Raw genomic sequence first — 18,703 nt, 5'->3', positions numbered from 1 at the left:
CAAAGTATTTGTGAATGTTTGCCCCTCTCCTAGGAAGATGACTGCTGTGGCAAGTCTGATTATTGCCAGGATGAAGTTTGCCAGATAGCAATAAACACGATGGGCTGGTGGCTGTTTACAAGCTACACATACAGAAGTAAATGGGTCTATAAGTGTTTGCTTTTCAGCCGCTGCTGGGAAACAGGCACCCTCCTGCCAGGTCACAGACCAGCTATGTTGCAGACCTCTTAAAGCAGTTCCTTGGTCATGGATGCGTAGCTTGTACTCAAATAGCTGTCCAGTACACAGGAGTTGCTATGGCAGTGCTTTACAAATATACATTGCACAACGGATCGGTGATGTTGGACCACACTGACTCTTTTTTTGTGTCTTACACAAAAGGTTTGCTTCCACCCTGGAAACTGTGGAGCAGAACAAATACCAGAATATAACATGTATCTATATCTGTCTCTACTTAAGTGTATTGTCAGATTGCATCTGACTGTGGAACTGGGTTTAAAACACCTGGGTAACAATTTGCATATTATGCCAACAGCAGCATCTCTACCCCTCCCCTTCCCTCTTTCCCACCTGCAGTGCAGAGCAAGACGACTTCATAGCATCCTTCACACCAAAATAGGCCTCGGCTGTGTCTTTTTGTCTTCATGAAACTCATTTAATTCTGGTACTTTAACACCTACTCTTTCCTCTGCTGCTGGTGCTATTGCAAACAAGAAATGCGTCCGGGTAACACTGTCTCCTTGGAAACCTGCCTCTGGCCCAAAAAAGTCAGTTTTGGTGCCTGTGTGGTACTGGAAAGCCAGAGAACTCATGGGCCAAGCACCTTTTCATGGCTGGGCTACTTTTCACCTGGATTGAAACCAGCCTAGATCAGACCTGGAATCCCTCGGTGAATAGATAAATAATAGATAAATAATCTGGGCTATTGCACCAGGATGATTTAATGGGAAAAAGTAAAAATATTTGCCTGGCATTGCACCAGGCTGCTGAGAGAAACCTGAGAACAGTGTAATTCCCTTGGTGAGCACATCTTGAAGGAAGGCTGGGGGCAGGAGCTCTGCCATGGTGTGGTCTGGGAGCACTGCAAGGGCCTAACTCTCCATTACCCCGCAGATATCCAAATAATTGTAAACAATGCTGACTTCAAGTCTGCTGCCAGAGCCTCAGGCTCTTTAAGAAATAACCCAAATTCATTTATTGCCTAAGGATATTATTATTTCCAGAGTGAACTAGTTAAGGATCACAATACTGGGCGGAATTATAGTACAAGGTATGTTTTAGTGCAAACTTACTTATGAAATAGTCACAAATCTTCTTTGGACGAAAATAGGCACAAAGCCCCAACATTATTTTTTTTTTTTTTGTAGAAAAGTGCCTGCAGCAAATTTCTGCATCATTTTTATCTTGGGACTGGTCTGGACAGGGCTGGCTCCCATGGGTTGTGTGACAGCACGGTACAGCTCCACCGTGCTGCCAAGGCCCCAGGGAGGTCAAGCAGAGCTAAGGAGCAGCTTAGCAGGGGGTATTGCCAGCTGTGTCCCCTGCCCTGGCTGTGCCAGCCATGGGGAGGCTGTGCGGATTAGAAGCTCTTCACTCTTACATCTGATACGATACGCAAATTGATCCTGCTCCGCTGAAGGCTCAACTCCATACCTCTCATGTGAAATTTCTAAGGACAATCCAAAGATTTAGTTTCAAGAAAGAAGTAATTCATATATACACACACTGCCTTCAGCATACCTTCCCTTAAGAGACTGCTGGCATCTTTTGTATCATGAAAAGATGGATATGAAAATGTTTTGTGTCAGGAATGGTAATGCAGTAGAGTGCAGAGTTCAGTCACTATATAATGGTAAACACTATATTCCTCACTAAAAGTGATGCAAGAGGTGATTAATAAGAATGAAGCTTAGAGTTAGCTACTTCATGTAAAGCCTTTCAATAAATATGTAAGTGGAGATACATATGTGTTTTTAATACTAGTTAAGTGTGAACTGATTTGGTCTTTGGTCTTTCTGCTTTCGTGAATTATACTGTAATATTAGCTTTTCTAAAAAATAAGTATTTTTAATTTAAATTTGTCTAGGCAAGTGCTACACTAAATACAGTGAGCATATGCAGTATATAAAAGCAAGGCAGAAAAAAGGATTATCAAAATAGCTGAAATAATTTTGTGAACAGCATATACTACATGTCTATTTGGTGCAATTGTCGTTCTTGTCCTGTCAGATCTGTGGGGAGGCAGCCACATGTTTAAGTACAACTTGGTCAAATTAGTTGGTGCATTTACTCCTGTTTAGAGCAGGTCTGGGCTTTAATTCAGGGCTTGGGGTTTTATCTTTAATGAAACACTGAAGGTGCAAGTGCTTTGAACAGCTGTACCCTGGCATGATCTTTCTACAGTCACCTTAAACCAACACTTTGAAATAAGCCTTGATACTAACTTTAACAGGAGGTTAGCCAGGCACCTGTGAAGAAAAAGGCATTCTCTATTTCTGCATGTTGCGAATTCTTCTACAGTTCAGCTTGTCTCAGCTAAGCATGTAGACCTGAGCCCCATCCTGGAATTACTTGTCCCAGTTCCAGGTTACAATGGCACTTTTCTGTTGGGCTTTTTCTTTGTTTATTTATTTGGTTTTGGTGTCTGTCCAGGGAACGAAGGTGCTTAGCTGCAGGGAAAAGCTTCAGAGCTCCCTGGGTATGACAGTGAATGGAATGACAGGACTGGTGGATTCAAGGTCCAGTGCAGTAAGGAAGCACTCGATGGCTGCTTCGTTTTTCCCCTGAGCTTGCAAGACCTCTCCAAGGCTGTTCCAGGCAATGTGGCTGGTGGTCTGGACGCGGATGGCATCTCTGAGGACTTTCTGGGCCAGTTCCCTCCGCCCAAGTCTGCTCAGCACCAGGCCCTGTCAACAAACAAGTGATGAACAGTTAACAACAGCACAAAACAGAGGAGGAAATGGAGCACCCCCAGCTGCCACAAAGCTGAGGTGCCGTATGAGTCCTATGGAGGGGTTATTTAAAATAATAATTGTGAAAGTAATTTTTTTTTAAGCAGACACTGATCCAGCAAGTGCTCCTGCTGTGTGTTACTGGGAGAGCGTATACTGGTGCTATACAGAAGAAAGGTTACAGGCCCTTTAAGTATCCCTCTCTCCTTGCCCAGAAAACAGAGGTTCAATTACACCCCATAACTTGCACATCTGGAACATCCAGCTGAGGTTAAGTCTCTCATCTCCTACATCTCAAGCATATAGAAAGATCTTTCTTCTTAACAAATAGGGGGCATAGGGATGTGGTCCCCTTCCAGTCTTCTATGGGCAGGCTGTATGTAACAGCATGGAATGTAAGCTCTGTCCTCCTGCACTCCAATGTAGATCCTAAAGCAGTGTGGGGGAGGAGAAGGATGCAGGAACCTTGTTTAAAAAGCTGTCCTTAGGGTAAGAAAAGACACAAGTGGGTGTAACCATCTGGAAGGAACAGGAGGGGGAGGATGAAAGAAGTGTTAGGAAGAACATGTTTTCCTATAGGGCTCTCATGGATGTGGATCTGAACCCACAAAGCACCTAATGAGCCAGACTCCATGTTAATTATACAGCAGTCAACCACACTGAGCCCCGACAGGTCATGAGGGCTTTGCAGGCCACAACGCATTAGTGGCACTTCTCTGCTTCCTCCTGAAGGTGCACACAGCAGGATGAACCTCCCACCAGCTTCACCCAGGGGTGGCCTCTGGAAGAAGCAGCCAACACTGCCATGTTGCCTGCCAAGCTCTGCATGGCCTCTGCCTGCACTCACCCGTGGAAATGCTGGAAAGTGGGATGATTACCTCACATCATGCTTTGCCTGGGAAAACATAGTTGGTGGATGCATATATTTATAAAGAAAGTCATTAGCTTAATCTTTAATGTGCCTAATTGCTTTTAGTTCACATAAAAAGATGTAAGAAACCTGAAATCTCTTGCAACTAGAACCCAAGTAAATTTCTGATGAAAGAATGGTGACGTTTTTGGAAATAGTTAAGATTTTTCCTTTCCTGTTTTCTTTGATTTTCCAAAAGTACCATTAGACACGGTGTGCATCAGCATGACTAAGACCTTAAGGCCAGTGATAGTATTAATACCTACAGAAACACATTAATTTGCCTGAGACAAAAATTAAGAAACACCCATTTAATCAAGTACTGGTGGTGCTATGAAAAGTTCCAGTGCCTCCTTCTTGCCCATAACCTTGACCTGAATAATCAACTCAGAATCATATCTGATAATTTAGAGATGCAGTGGGGGTGTTTTTTTCTTTAAGTTTCTCTCTGTGTAGGAAAACAACAAGGCAACGGGGTCTAATCTTACCATTGCCTTGGGAGCAGGCACACATGGCACAGAGGTACCCTGGTGGGAGAGGCTGGTTCCCCTGGAGGTAGCTGCCTGGAGATGACTGCAGGCACGTAACGACAGACTGGAAGGAATTTGTGCAATTATAATTTGAGTCACCCGCTTGACAGGGATAATGAGGCATAGAAAGGGCAAGTAGTGTGGCCATAGCAAATCTACTGCTGAGCCAAGAATAGACAGGAGTTATCTCAGCTCAAGTTTGTCCTCAACCACAAACTCACTCTTTCTAAAAACCCTTTTTGTTGCACTGACCGAGCAGAGCCAATTATGCTCTCTGGTGGCCGGGGACCCATCGCTGTCCTCGCCTTGACAATAAGCAGCATCCAGCTTCTCAGTGCTCTCAGAGGCTGCTGGCCCTGGAGGCACAGAGGCCAGCGAGCCTGTGCAGCTGCTGCCTGTCAACCCTCTCCAACGAGGAGGAGAATTCCCTCCCTGGTTGAATTCCCTCCCTGGTTGACATCTCGCGCCTCTCAACAATGCTGCAGTGAAATCCACCTCATCGTAAACTGCTCGTGCAGCACAGCTCCCTTGTGCTCCCCAGCACCCTTGCTGGTCAAGAACCAAAGACTGGCCTGGCTTCCTGGTGTTTACTCTGCCTATGCTTGAAGTCCCTGCAGCTGTTCTGCAGCACTGGAGGAGGCTGTATGCAAACCCAGGTACTGGGGGAGATGCTGAAGCTGACATCCACCAGTAAGTGCAGCACATGTGAACATTTGCTCATAGGTATTCAGTGCTTTCAAATTTGCCAGTTTAGCTGAAAAAAGATCTGTGAACTCTCAAAAAGGGCAACTCCAGGCTCTTCAAAGCCAGGGGAAGGCCTCCTGTTGACGCTGCAGTATACTGCATGAGCAAAAAACTGCTGTATGGTTCTGGAGAGAAACACAGGAAATATTTGTTAAACAAGTTTAAGATTTCCTGCTTCCTCTTTTCTTACATGCATGGCTGTTGGTACCAAAGGCTGCCCAGGTCCATGGCCCTTCCAAGGCATGCCCACCATCCTGCTTCCCTCTTCTGATCAGGAACAGCCTCTATGCCCTCTTCTTGCACACTTGCCTGGATTTCCATGTAGTGTGGGCACATGATGCTGTGCTTCAGGCCTCAGCCCAGGTGGAGGTCAGGGTTTGGCCAACCCACTCTGCAATCCCCATCCTTGCCAATATTCCCAAGCCCCAGCACACAGACCTATTTCTTTGCCCCAGAGTGAGCTGTGACAGATGGTGTCAGCCTTTTCAGTGAGGCTTAACTGAAGCGGCAGAAATATGCTGCTGGATGTTTAAAGGACAGGTTGAACATCATTAATTCTGTGTGCAGGAGAGTTTCTTGCTTTGGGTTTCCTTTCTCTCCTCTTCCCCTTGCAAACCACAAGCATTTTCTGAGAGCTGGAGGCTGCACAAACCCCAAGCCTTAGGAAGAAGCAGCACCGAGCACTTGAGTTTCTGTTTCCCTGAGGTATTTGCACTTGAGAGCTTCTCCTTGCTACTGAATTTCTTATTTCCCCATGGAGTCTGGCTTGCTCTAAACAATGCCTGCATGTTGTTGCTATGTAGGTCCAGTTGGAATCTGCCTACAGTGCAAAAGAAAAAAAAATTATATATAAATTCAGAAAGCCACCCACTGACAGGCAATTTGCATTTTTATCTGGAAGATTTTTTTTTAAAAACGAGATCTTTCTAATGAAAGTTCATCTCATGAGTTTCTATGGAAACTCATCTGCTTGGTGTGCATGCATAATTTCATAAAGTCAGATCTCAGGAAGATGAGCAATTAGTATAAATACAAGCAGCAATGTGATTAAGGGTTTCATCCTCTTATTCCTGAAGATGGAGGGTGGGGGTTGGGTTTTGTTGTCTTTCCTCGGTTTCTATTTGTGTTTTTGCCAAACTAACTGCAGAAACTGGTGCAAAAGGTAGCCTGGCTTCTCTGCCACCTCCTGGCTAGCACTGGCACTTCTAGTTTTGCCTGGTGATTTTCCTCCCCAAGATGACAAGTACCTCTAAGTATGGCCTTCTCTGTCAGTGATGTTGGTACTGAGTCAGGCCCTAAGGAGCAATGAGGACAGGCTTATTTTTAAACTCTAGCAAATTATAAATAGTAAAAAATCCCAAACTAACTCAAAAGGAGAGTGGGAATCATTTTTCTTTCAAACTCCTGTGGGCAGCACATCCCCAGGGCTCACGCCCCAGGCCTGTGCTAGCCACGCACACAGGCATTTCATGTCCCGTTTGTGCTAATACAGCTCCATAGTGCTCGGATGCTCAATCACTCATTTACTCACTCACTCACTCACTTGAGAAGGTCTGAGGGTAACTGGCACAGATTAATTTAGTTTCTTCTTTAGGTCTGAAGATGTACTTTAGATCTTGTAAAAAGAGGCAGACTAGTGAGGCCAGAGCACTGGAAGAAATTAATTTGAGGTGAAGGGCTGTGGCACAGTAAGGCCGGTACAGTCTAGTGGTGTACAAAGGCTGAGGGTGGATAGTGAATTTGGTCTGCTGATTTAGGGTGCCTTTTGCTGACAGTTGGACTCCTGAATTGATGGTTTTTAAGTTCAGGGAACAGAGGGTGCCTATGGTAAGGTATTTTTGACCTCATCTGCATGCAAAACAAACAAAACCTAAACCACTTCTATGGTGACACTGGGCTGGACTCCCTTGCCTTCAGTGATGTGATACTTAGTAACTGATACTTGTGTGAGGCTATTTTTGTTTTAAATAGGAGAGCCATATTTCAATTTAAGTTAGATGAGAAAAAAAGTTACTTATTTTCAATTTCCACGAATAAAAAAGTGAGCATAAACCACACTTTCAGAAGGTTGTGAAATTTCTGATCTGTGCCTTTATTTCCTGAGAGTTTAACAAAACTTCCTTAAAGGTTGTTAGCTCATAAAATTCCCAGAAAATAGTGCAGAAAAGACATTATGGAAGACTACAGAATAAGCCTCACATAGAGGATGGAGTTTATTTTTAGTAATGAAAATCAAAACTTCCTTTGCAAATGTTTAGTTCAAACACCTGATGAGCTGCAGGGAGTTATCCTGAGTCGGCATTCTTGTCTCCTTGCACTAAGGTGGTGCAGATTTGCTTGTTCTTTCCTTTGGGGCTTGCATTGGTAAAGAGATGTCCAGACAAACATTTTATTCCATTCCTGGAAGGTTGCTTTTTGTTGTATTTGCATGGTCATCTCATTCTTGGAGAATCTGTATAGGTGGACTAGACTCTATCCTTTACAAATGGATTTTAATAATTACATAAAATGTAAGCTCTCTCTGTCTTTTCATGAGAGACTAATTCCAAAGTGAGGTTGTCTCTGATGCTTGTCTCAACTGAGCAGAGCATTTTCACCTCTTATTGTCTAAATACCCTAAGATGTTTCCAGAATAAATCAGACTTTGCTGCTGGGCTTCCTTTAGTGCATTATTTAATTAATTTCAAGGTAGATGCAGTATCCTTACTATCTTCTCCAATCTGTAATACGGACATGTCACTAGTGGTTAGTAGGAGGGTAATCAGCAGCTGGCAAGAGCAGGGCATGCTGCAGAAAAGTGCTCGTTCAAAAGTGTGCTTATTCAGCAGGACCCTACAAAAAGCCTTTCAAGATGCATTTGGCACTTGGTGATAACAGTCTCATGTAACAGAAAAATCCGCACTGCTACAGGGCAACATACACTTCTGTAATTATTTAGCAATCAGAATAAGTTGTAAGCAAAATCTGTTGCATAAACCATGAAATATCAGAGTGTCCTTTCGGAAAATGGCAAATATTAACCCCGGAAATTCTAGGTCTCCTAGAATAAAGACAGACATGCAAGTAGTCAATTGCTCTGCGATTCTTTCCCCCTACATTCATGACCTTTGCATTTCTGAAGAGCCAGGATTTTTTTAGCTGTGAGCAGTGAAGTGAGTTTTTGTTGTGCTGTCACTTAGCCACGCAGTGGCTGGCAGTGTGGGGGTAGCTAATCATCCATTTTGCTGATTCAGTCCAGGTTGTGGCGAATCTGAGCCATACATCTGAGCTTTGTTCCCTAAAAATACACTGTAGGTGTACATGGAGCAGTCAGGCTCCTCTCACCAAACTGAATTAGAGACCATATCTTAATTTGCTGCCCTAACAAAGGGTGACTGGCATACAATTCTGGGAGAAAGCTCATCTTTCATTTTTTTCTGCTGCCTCCTTTGTTGAGAGCAGCTTTTCCTTCTCTTCCTTCCCCCTCTCCATCTCCTCTGCCAAAGCTGCTGCATCCCCTGTCAGTCAGTGACGCTGAAGTGCTACATTTGATAAAGCAGAGGAGGGGAAGGAAAGGGGAGGAGAGGGAAGGCAGGCAGGGCCACTGCAAAACGCAGCATGTGGAAAGGAGAAATGAAAGAATGGCACTAGAGGGGGGAAACTGGCAAGTGCTGGGAAAAGCAAAAAACCCGAGTTTGCATCACAATTTGTAGCACTCGTGTACCCCACTGCCTGTGGGTTTCAATTCAGTAGGTTCAGCCTCGAGACTTCAGCTCCAGTACTGCAGGCACCAAAGGCAGCCTAGCCTTTGCTGTTTAAACTTCATTGCAGCAACTTCGTGTGCTACCGAGGAGTGTGAGGGAAGAGAAGAAACGAGACTGCAAGGAAGTATCAGAAGAAACAGACTAGCTGAGTGTGAAGATAGAGACATCTGAAGCCCACCAGAGACTTGGGCACATGGATATGCTTTATAAACCACCTAAGGCAGCGCTGGCAGGGAGAGAATAAAAAGCAGAAGAAAGAAAAGATCAAAAGTGGTGAAGACTTGAAGAGAGGGCCATCCCTTTCATAAGCTTGTCAATATGTTTTTCAAGGCAGTGAATAATTGCAAAGGCAGCATCTCGCCCAGGCCCCTCTGAGTCCAAGGCAAGCCCCCCCCACAGAAGGGAAGCATTGTGTTGTGCTGCACACTGCCCTCTGCCCAGGCTTGCTGTCTCTATTTGAGTTCATCAAATGTTAGCAGGGATGTTTCTACGGTGTTTGAAGCTTAAATGTGATAAAACATTTATTGACATAAAAAGCAAACCCTAAGGCAGCATTTCAAACCAGGAGGCTCTGATCTCTTCACAGGGAGGCTCATACAAGCCTAGGGAGAATGAAGAGTTTTTCTGCCTTGTTGGACTGTCATCACTTAAGCTTTGTGCAAAGCAGAATCATTTGCTGCATGCTGAATATTCTCTAGACAGTTATTCCTTTGCTGAGACCTACATGGAGATGAAGCAGGAAGCAAGGAAGCCTACCAGGACACCTCAACCACACGTTTGAGAGTAACTAAATCCAGTATTTGTTTCACACTCTCTTTTCCTATGGAAGGCAAAATTTCTCCCAGTCCTGATCTTAGCAGTTGTCATGGTAATGTTGCAATAGAGGACACAGTTGCTTCAACTAGGACTCAAGCGCAGGGTGTTGTCTGTAAAAATATGCACCAAAAGAAGGTCCCAAACTAATAATAAATAATAATTTAGAACACATAATTTATAACTTAAGGTCCCAGTTCTGTTATGCATTGTACTGGCTTCCCTGGCAGAAAGCCTTGTTGAAACTAGTGAGATTCAGCCTAGGTATTTTCAAGTATTCCAAAATCCATGCAGAACTGAGACTGATAAGCATCAGCAAAGAGAGAAAAGGCATGCAACATACATGTTGGATGCTGAAGAGTGGCAGGTAACCTGCTGGCTAAAGCACTTGACTATAAAGCAGTTGCTGTGCTTCATCGGCTGCTAATGCATTTCACATTGAATAATCTGTCATTACTCAGGAACAATTCAAAGAGCTGGGACGGGGTCAAGGGCCTCAGATGAGAAGAGCTGAGAACTTGCCTCTCTTGTGCCCAGGGGGTACATGCTAACTGCTAGCAAATGTTTTTAAGAAGGTAGGGCAGCTGTTAAGCACTCCCATTGCCTCCAGGGGCAGAAAAACCTCTGTCTATATTTTGATAGTAAGCAGGTGCCTGTGTTCTGTTGCACATAAGTTGTTGCTGCATATAGCTGGGGAATGTCTAGGCTTAAGTCTCAGGCACCCAATTAATTCAAGTGCCCACAGTATGCAGTGGTTGATGAACAGGGAATTTCTGTCTGCTTAAATATCCTCCAGTGCTAGCGCTGGATCTTTCCCCAATTTTTAACGCACTGCTTTGCAACAAAGGAGGGGCTGATATGCACATTTCCCATGCGTGTTATCCTCCCCTCTCCATACAGAGTAAATTTTGTCTGAATGTATGAGTCATGAACAGGTTCTCCTAGATAATAGCTTTAGCTCTGCCAAGCGTCTCTAGGAACCTCAGTCCCACAGAACTAATCACCAGAACAAGTGCTGCATTTGGTATGTGGATGAGCAAGGGCGCAGTGCAGTTGAAGACATGGCTGACAGAAGCACACAACATGCCAATGTAGATTACAGCAGGTGTCTTCTGAAAGGAGAGCTAAGATATTTAAAATATCTTAATTTGCTTAGTTTTCCACTACTGGCAGTCTCTGGGATAGCATATGATTAATGACATCCTCCACACAACTACAGAGCCGGAGCCTCCGAGTGCAATATCACAGCTGAGCACTAACCTTAGTGGAGCTGCTGGGAAAACACACAGAGAGCTGGGCAAGAGCACACAGCTACGCCTCCAGCTTCTGCTCCAGTGCCTCTGATCCTGCAAGGAATATGTTTCCTTATTGTCTCTTAACACAAAATCTCTCTTAGATCATGAACCTCCATGTACAAAGAGATTTTACTGAATTACAGACAGCATTTTCTGTTACATACTCAAAAGAAAATGAATGAAGAAACTCACTGAGAAGAAAAAGACTTGATAAATACTTCACATAACATTAGTGTAAATGGAAGCTCCAGAAACACTGGAGAGCTGTGATGTTTTCATGTTTCCCATTTGTTTGGCAAGAAGGGACTTCTGCTTCCTTTTCTTGACTGTTGCCAGCTCAGTGTATCAGGAGAGCTTGCTGAAAACCTGGAAGTCTTGCTAGTTCCCACGCCCCTGTTTGTGCAGCTGTGTCTTGTGTACCAGGAGGCAACAAATTCTGTTACTGTGCTACACACTATTTTATATACTATATTATTATAGTCTATGACTCTGTCCTGCCTTTGGTGTGATAACAAGCAGCCTAAATAGCACAGAATTTAAACTAATTATAACTGGTTTCCTTGTTTGTGAAAAACAACGTTTGAAGGTTGAAGTATAAAGGGGATAGTCATTCCATCCCTTCTCCCTTCTGACAGTTCTGAGCACTTTCTGAAATACTATTTATGAGTTCAGCTGCAGACCAACTTGACTACTACAATTCTTAGGCTTTAATTTGATCTCAGGGCAAAGCACAGCATGAGGACAATATTGCTTAGTAAAGCTGCAGTGGTATCTCAAGGGCTGTGTATGGGAAACCACAACTAAGCTAGTAATCATCTGGAAGATCAGTTTGAAGCTCAGTGGAGAGGCATCTGCTGCAGGGTGAGATCAGGCCAAGGACTATGTCTTTAGACCCAGATGCAAGTTTTATTCTCCAGAGATCACTGAACCGCCCCAGGAACTCAATGGGTTTAAGAAATGTATCAGGTTCTTCTCTTGTAAGGTGTTACACACTAGAGAAGAAATCAGAGAAGAGCTGGGCAGTTTTGTCTTTCAAGATTTTATTTTGGTTCCTAAAGTTATATAAACAGAGCCTGAATAATGTGGTAATGAGCACCTCAGGGATATGGAGAATAACTTACCACAACAGAGGAATACAAGTGACTAGCACAGAAAAAAGCCACAGATTCTCTGGAAACAGGGATAATCCACCTCTGAAAAGCAGAGCACCAACCCCCTGCTAATGGACTGAAATCTCTGTCCTGTGCAGTGGATCAGATTTGCTTCCAGTGACCCCAAATGCCCCAGCAGGTCCAGTCTTTTGCTGATGCAGGAACTGTGCAGTTCCCGCGGGAGAGGAAATGGCACTCGGAGAGGAAATGGCACTCGTAGTGTCTAAGTGATGGCTTTGGTGTCAGAAAATCACTTATCACCTTGTTTGTGATGGCTCCACTGTCTCCTCTGGATGGAGGAAGGAAGCCTAGCAACTGCAGAGGAAAAGAGCAGGCAACAAACCAGCAAAACAACTCTGCTAGCTCCTAACTGGTGCTCAGGCACCATGATCCCGCTGCAGAGCCAGGGATTTGCTCTGATGGCTGGGCTAGAGAAGCTGCCAGCTAACCAGTGGATTTGCTGGGAGGATGGCAGTGGGGGAGGGGCGTTTCTGCAGCAAACAGAAATGAGGAGAACAAAGTGTTTGCAATTCCTTAGACAGTGAGTGAGTTGACACACAAACTTATTAATGTGAGCATCCAAAATGCTCATTTCTCCTCTGGGAGCCAGTGACTAGAGGCAAAGCCAAGTTCTCTCCCTCAAGCTCAGCTGCTTCAACACAAAAATTTGAGTTAAGAGGCTGCTCTAAGGATTGCTTTTCCCCAAGGAGGGCTTAGAGCAGTTATTTTTGGATATCTGAAGTGCAAGAACATTCCTGGGATTCTGCAATAAGCTTCAGAGTTGGGAAAATAGAATCTGCTAACCAGCCATGGTTTGGAAGGAGACTACCAAACATCTCCAAAAGCCAAATGTTGCTCTACTGTTGCCCTGCCTACTGAAGATGCAAAAGGTATGTGCCAGACAGGCATCATATATCCATTGGGAGAGCTTCTCTCAGGGTCAGATTAGAATTACTTTTGATGGTTCTCTCCACTCCAGCCCATAGCCCACCTATTTGGGACTTGCAGAGTACCACTGCTGTACCGACTGGCAGAAAGCAGCTGTCCTGATTACACTCGGCATGACTGGGGATGCTTCCTGCAACCACAGCCTTATGTACAACAAGAGCACAACCCCTTGCTGGGGAATTCCAGTGGCAAGCACCATCCCACAGGACACTGCGCTGATGGTCCACCAGCAAGTGTTGCGCTGCTGAAGTGCCATTTTTGGGAGGAGGTGTAACTAGCTATGTCACCCTGCAGAGCAGGCTCAAAATAGGATTGCACTCAGTGTGCCATGTGGCTCAGTGGTATGTCAGGACATGTATTTTTAGGAAATTCCTCCTTTGGGCAGAAAGGGTGAAGTGCTTGGCCTGGTTTGCAGGCTGCTGGCTTTGCCCAGATCTTTTGTACTAGAACGTGGGAGCATGTCAGCCACCAGTCGATCTGTGGAGGCTCTTAGAGCCTGGATACAGTGCTAGTCCTAGTCACCTCCTGATCAGGGTGGCTGTGAAAGGGTAAAAGACAGCTGGTCTGCCGCTGTGCTTTTCTTTGTTTCAATGCATGAATGCTTGCTCTCTCTCTTTGCTGGTGCTTTTCAGAGAGGGAACTAACCTCCAACAGAGCAGGGATGGAGAAAAAAGTAAGGAAGATCAATGTGTTGGGAAGACTATGGTCTCCGAGGAGCAACAATAAAAATGTACCTTTCAGAATGAATGTGTGAGGGGAATAGGGAGCTCAGAGATGATAGCTCATGCAGAGAAGAAACAGAGAAGGAAAAGCAGACGGTAAGTAGAGGATTTAAATAAGCTTCTGGAGAGGCAAAGAGAAGTCTGACTTGGTGAGACACTTTTTGGGTGCAGCACAGTGAAAAAATGCAGTATGTCTCCATGCCCAGCCAGTTGCTGATGCACAGTGCAGTGAAAAGGACAAGGTAAGGCAGTGCTGGACTCTAGAATCAAATTCTTCTCTCTGACAGATACTTGCTGGCTTCCTCTTTTCCCCAGAACATCACTCCTATCAGGCAGCATGTGTTCAGCTCCAGCATCTGGGTTGTGATTTTTTGGCAGCTGCACAAAATTTCTGCTATTAAATCCCACCTGCCAGTCTCATGTCTGCTCCCAGAGACCTTTGCCTGTCAGCAAATGTTTCAAAATCACACTGCCAGGCACAGCACATCATTCTACAATCCTACCTCAGGCAAAAACCCTCATGCAAGGACTACTTTTAACTTCAGTGGGCTGCAGGAGGGAAAGGCTAGAGGACAAGCCTCTAGATAAGAGGCAGAAATACTCATTTAGGTCATGGCTTGCACTGAATTCCTTTCGGCACTAATGTAAAACAGCTATTTTCCCCTGAAATATCTGAATAATACTGTTTTGCCTGACATTTTAAGAAGCTTTGTTTTGAGACATGTTCCATGCTATAGTTGTGCAGTAAGAGAATTTGTGAACTTTGTTCACTAGAATCTGTTCATATGAAGTTTTTCTCTTTAAAATATTTCCTTTCCCTTCTCTTGCTTCTTAGCAGTCCCAGATAGCAATGCCACCCATATGATGTGTGCATACTGTATGTTGCTCCACTGTTGAAACAGTTCCTTAGTAAACAAAATGCTGAAAAATGCTTAGTAAACAAAATGCTTGCTCATCTGTCTTGGATAAGAGATCTATCCACAGATATAACTGCAATTTTTAATTCTGTACAGGGAGAAGGGGCCTAAACTTCCACATAAATCATCTGCTGTAATATTTCACAATCTGAGTTTGAACCTAGGCAATGAAGGCTGTGCTTCTGGTGCAAAGAACAACATCTCTTGGAGATGGAACAATCTACTTGATTATGGTATCTCTAAAATTGCAAACAAAAGAGACAATCAGTGCTTTTTGATGTGGACATCTGTCAGCAGAGAAACAACTGCTAATTGTCATGTAATAACCATACCAGACACTTTCATAGCAGTCATCCTTCTGGAATTCAAGCATGAAAAAAGCTGTTACTCATCCAAGCACCAAGCATATTTTGTCTGAATCTGGCTGCATTTCCGTAACTGTTTAAAAGTCAGACATGATATGATGCTCTTTTATAGATGGATACCTGAGATCAAAATACTTAGCCAAAATACAGCAGTCAGTTATTGTTTTTCTTGGCATGTGGTTAAGGTATTTAGCCTTATATTCTAATACTTGCATTTGAGTTTTAGAAGCAATGTAGGTGTACTGAGAAAAGGTGCTAATTCACATAAATACAAGCATGTGGGATTTGCAGAGAATTGGTTCAGCAGCAGAACTATTTAGTTGCACTTCATTCAGAGAAGTCCTTGCTCCTACAGAAGCACCGTAGGAGCTGTCACTTTGGCAGCTACATGGCTCTACATGAGCTCTGAACAATGTTAAAGCAGTACAATGTTGTCTAAAAGCCATGTGCGGGGAGGAATAGCTAATTCTCTTTTTATGAAAGGATTGACTCTAGACAGCCTGCCAACTATAGAAACCATGCATGTAATTTCCTAAAGCATCTGCATACCTCCCTTGCAAGCATGGGCTCATCAGCCCGTCACTTAATTGAACAGAATGGAAAAAATAGTTGCAACTTCTCCAGATACAACAGGCAAATGGATGTCTTTAATGACTAGTAACCTGAACCAGGTCTGAACTGACTGAAAACTTCTGTAGAGTCTCTCTTGATTTGATGACACCAAAGGTGCCTGTACTACAGACCAGTTATTTTGCTGGTTACGTAGTTTGGCAGTAGTCTAATGATGAATACACTGTATTTGGGAAAACACAAAGGAGAAGGGAAAAATGAATTTTCTTGAGAGCTGCCAGAGAGAAATGCTGGATCATCAGGAAAGTGAGTAAAATCAATCTCTCATGATTTTCAGCAAACTAGGGAAAAAACTCGACTGACTAAACCTAAGGAACACGATAACTGCTGCAATAGCACAGATACATACACATAAGATACATTTTAGCACTGCCCAGAGTCCTAAGCAAGAAAAATAAAATACCAAACATTATGAAGTGTTTTTTATCCATATGGAGTGAACAGAACTCTTACAGACCAATACAACCTCTAGTGCTGCATTCACTCTCTAGTCTAGCAAAGCCCTTTCATTTTTATGAGGTTGGTCTGCCTTTATTCTAGGAGGAATGGGCATGAGTATGTTAAATGAACCAGCCTGCATCTTTGAGATGCCTGGGGAAGCAGCAATGTGGAAAAGACCCATGGTGTCTGGGGAGCACTACAGACAGAAAATGAGGGATAGGGGCATCTTCAGTTGTTGTGTCAAAGCCTCAACAAAACACAGACTCCAGCAGCAGCAGCCCCTGATGGGGATGATGTACTTGTAAAACATTTACATTTTCAGCAGGATGTTTCTCATTAAACTCAATTGGTTTGCACACCTGCTGGGAATGACTGCTCTGCACCTCATCTCCCTCTCCTACTTGAGCAGAGAGGATGCAACTGCTGAGGCTACCACACAGCACTGTGTTCCTTTTGTGCACTGACAGTAATTGAGAAAATGGATGGCAACAGCCTGTTTTGTGTTTGCTACTGTTCTAGGAAGTGCTTTATTTTTCTCTCTATTTTTTCTCCCCTCCACAGCATCAGACTCTCAGGTTTTACAGCCCTTTTGTGAGACTGACAGGGCCTTGAGCAGTTTCCCGACTGCAGGGTATCCCAACTGATGCTGGTAATAAACCACTCAGGACCAAGGAAAGTACCCATACAGATACTGACTGTGATCAGATCGAAGGGGAAAGGATGGTATTGAAGCATGCCAGGGTTAATAGTGCAAAGCAGAATAGCCAGCTGTCACTAAACACTTCTCAGCCTGTTTTATGAGCACAGCCTGACTTGTACATTTTAAGAAAGAGTTTTATTGATACTGTGTTATATTGTCTGAGGCATTTATCGTTTTGCCCAGAAAGGTCGGAGGCAACCAAACCTTCAGAGAAAGCTGCTAAAACTGTGTGGACAGTCAGCAGGACTTCTGGTTTAACACTGCTGTCCTAAGGCTCCCTTTCTGCATGTTTAGGGAGCCAGCACTTGTCAGTGGGATGTAAGTCATACCTCAGAAGAATACTTGAATGTAATGGCCTTGTTGTACTGCAGCGTTGCCCTGCTGTGAAATGAGAAAAATGCATTTACTGTGCCGAGGCAGCAGGTCAGCATCCCAAATGTTCTCCCCTCCAACAAGCTCACTGGGTCAGAATAATTCTGTTTTGGATTGTACAGGACAGTCTCCTGGGTAACATGCTTCACAGCAGTGCTTGGGGGGAACACGCCCTTGAATGCAAGGCAGTCAATGAGGTTTATAATTACAGTGTTTCATAACCTCGCTCATTCAGGCAGGGAAGGATACTGCTGAAGGGACCTCAAACAAGAGAAATCATATATCTGCAGCTACATAAATAGTTTTTAACATGATTTGAATCTTGGGTGACAGAAGGAGCTCTTCTGTCCACTGTGCTGTCCAGCGTCATGCAAAGAATGCACATATCAGTTTTAAACTCAGGTGGCAGTAGGACATGAAACTCCGAGTTCAGCTACCCTCTCCCAGAGAAGAGGATGTAAAATCCACTCTATCACTGAAATCTTATGACTGCATTAAGCAAGGTCTTGGCTCAAGGCCAGGTCCCAGCTGTCCCTGTAGTGATAATGACCGCTCTCCCTCGGGGTGCTGGGCACAGGCAGAAGCCAGCTGCATTTTCACACACGCACACATGCAAATTGTCTGAACGTGGTGGTGTAAATGCTTCTGGGATGACAAACTGAACCCAGAGATGTCTCATCAACAACAAGACCCTTGCAGAATAAATTTTATATTTACATTATATTTATTCTTGGAAAAGCCTGGAGATAAAAAAATAAAATCTCCTGGTATAGCTTATCTGATGCTTTGTTTTTGAGTGTCCTTGATGCATAACAGCATGCTATCATCTCTAAAGATTAAAACCAATCCCTTCTTATTGCTCTGCTGGGTATTTTCAAAGAAATTCATGCACAGATGAAAACAAATAAAAACAGTGTCCAATGGCTCTGCAGAGATCCTAGGCCTCTAGTTTCAGGTAGTCTGGAGACAATTTTAAACAAACATAGACCTCTTAAATCGTTGGCTACACCTCCAGTGAGGACATGCTGGCAAAACTTCAGTAGCTTTAATTGGGGTGAGGCTGGTTGAGGATTTTCAACATCATCTCCGTTTTGTGGTTTTTAGGGTACAACAACTAGGATCTAGAGCTTATCATGTGCAACACTGGATTTTCATTATTTTTTAAATTAGAGCTTCAAGTTAAATAACAATACCTTTGTTCAGGCTTGGTTTAAACAAAAATTCAGAGTAGCCAGGTTAGTTTTCATGATGTTAAAATCTAGGGGTTTTGATGGACTGTGGCAATGGTAGAGAAAGTCACCCTCTTATCATCAGTGCAGGACTGGGGCCCAAAATGACTGAATTAAATGCAGTATAAACTGAGAGAGCCTCAGGCACTGATGAAGGAACAGTTCAGCTTGCTTCAGTTAACATGTCTTTTGCTTTTACCCACTTGGCTTTATTGTTCCAAGGATATGACCCAGTACAAGAA

At 43.8% G+C, this 18,703-nt stretch overlaps 1 protein-coding gene across 4 annotated transcripts in view; it reads right to left on the bottom strand.

Moving 5' to 3' along the window:
* Positions 1-341: 341 nt before the first annotated feature.
* The window catches only part of TTC7A (tetratricopeptide repeat domain 7A), a 171,622-nt gene continuing 153,260 nt past the window's right edge, over positions 342-18,703 (bottom strand). For all 4 annotated transcript variants that reach the window (XM_017811687.1, XM_017811688.1, XM_017811691.1 and 1 more), the window contains one exon: positions 342-2,906. In XM_017811687.1, coding sequence (XP_017667176.1) covers positions 2,685-2,906 — 222 coding nt within the window. In that variant the 3' untranslated portion in view covers positions 342-2,684. The remainder of the gene's footprint in view (positions 2,907-18,703) is intronic.

The sequence above is a fragment of the Lepidothrix coronata genome, unplaced genomic scaffold (genome assembly GCF_001604755.1).
Source record: "Lepidothrix coronata isolate B3197 unplaced genomic scaffold, Lepidothrix_coronata-1.0 Scaffold33, whole genome shotgun sequence".
Classification (NCBI taxonomy): domain Eukaryota; kingdom Metazoa; phylum Chordata; class Aves; order Passeriformes; family Pipridae; genus Lepidothrix; species Lepidothrix coronata.
This window is presented reverse-complemented; position numbering and strand designations above follow the sequence as displayed.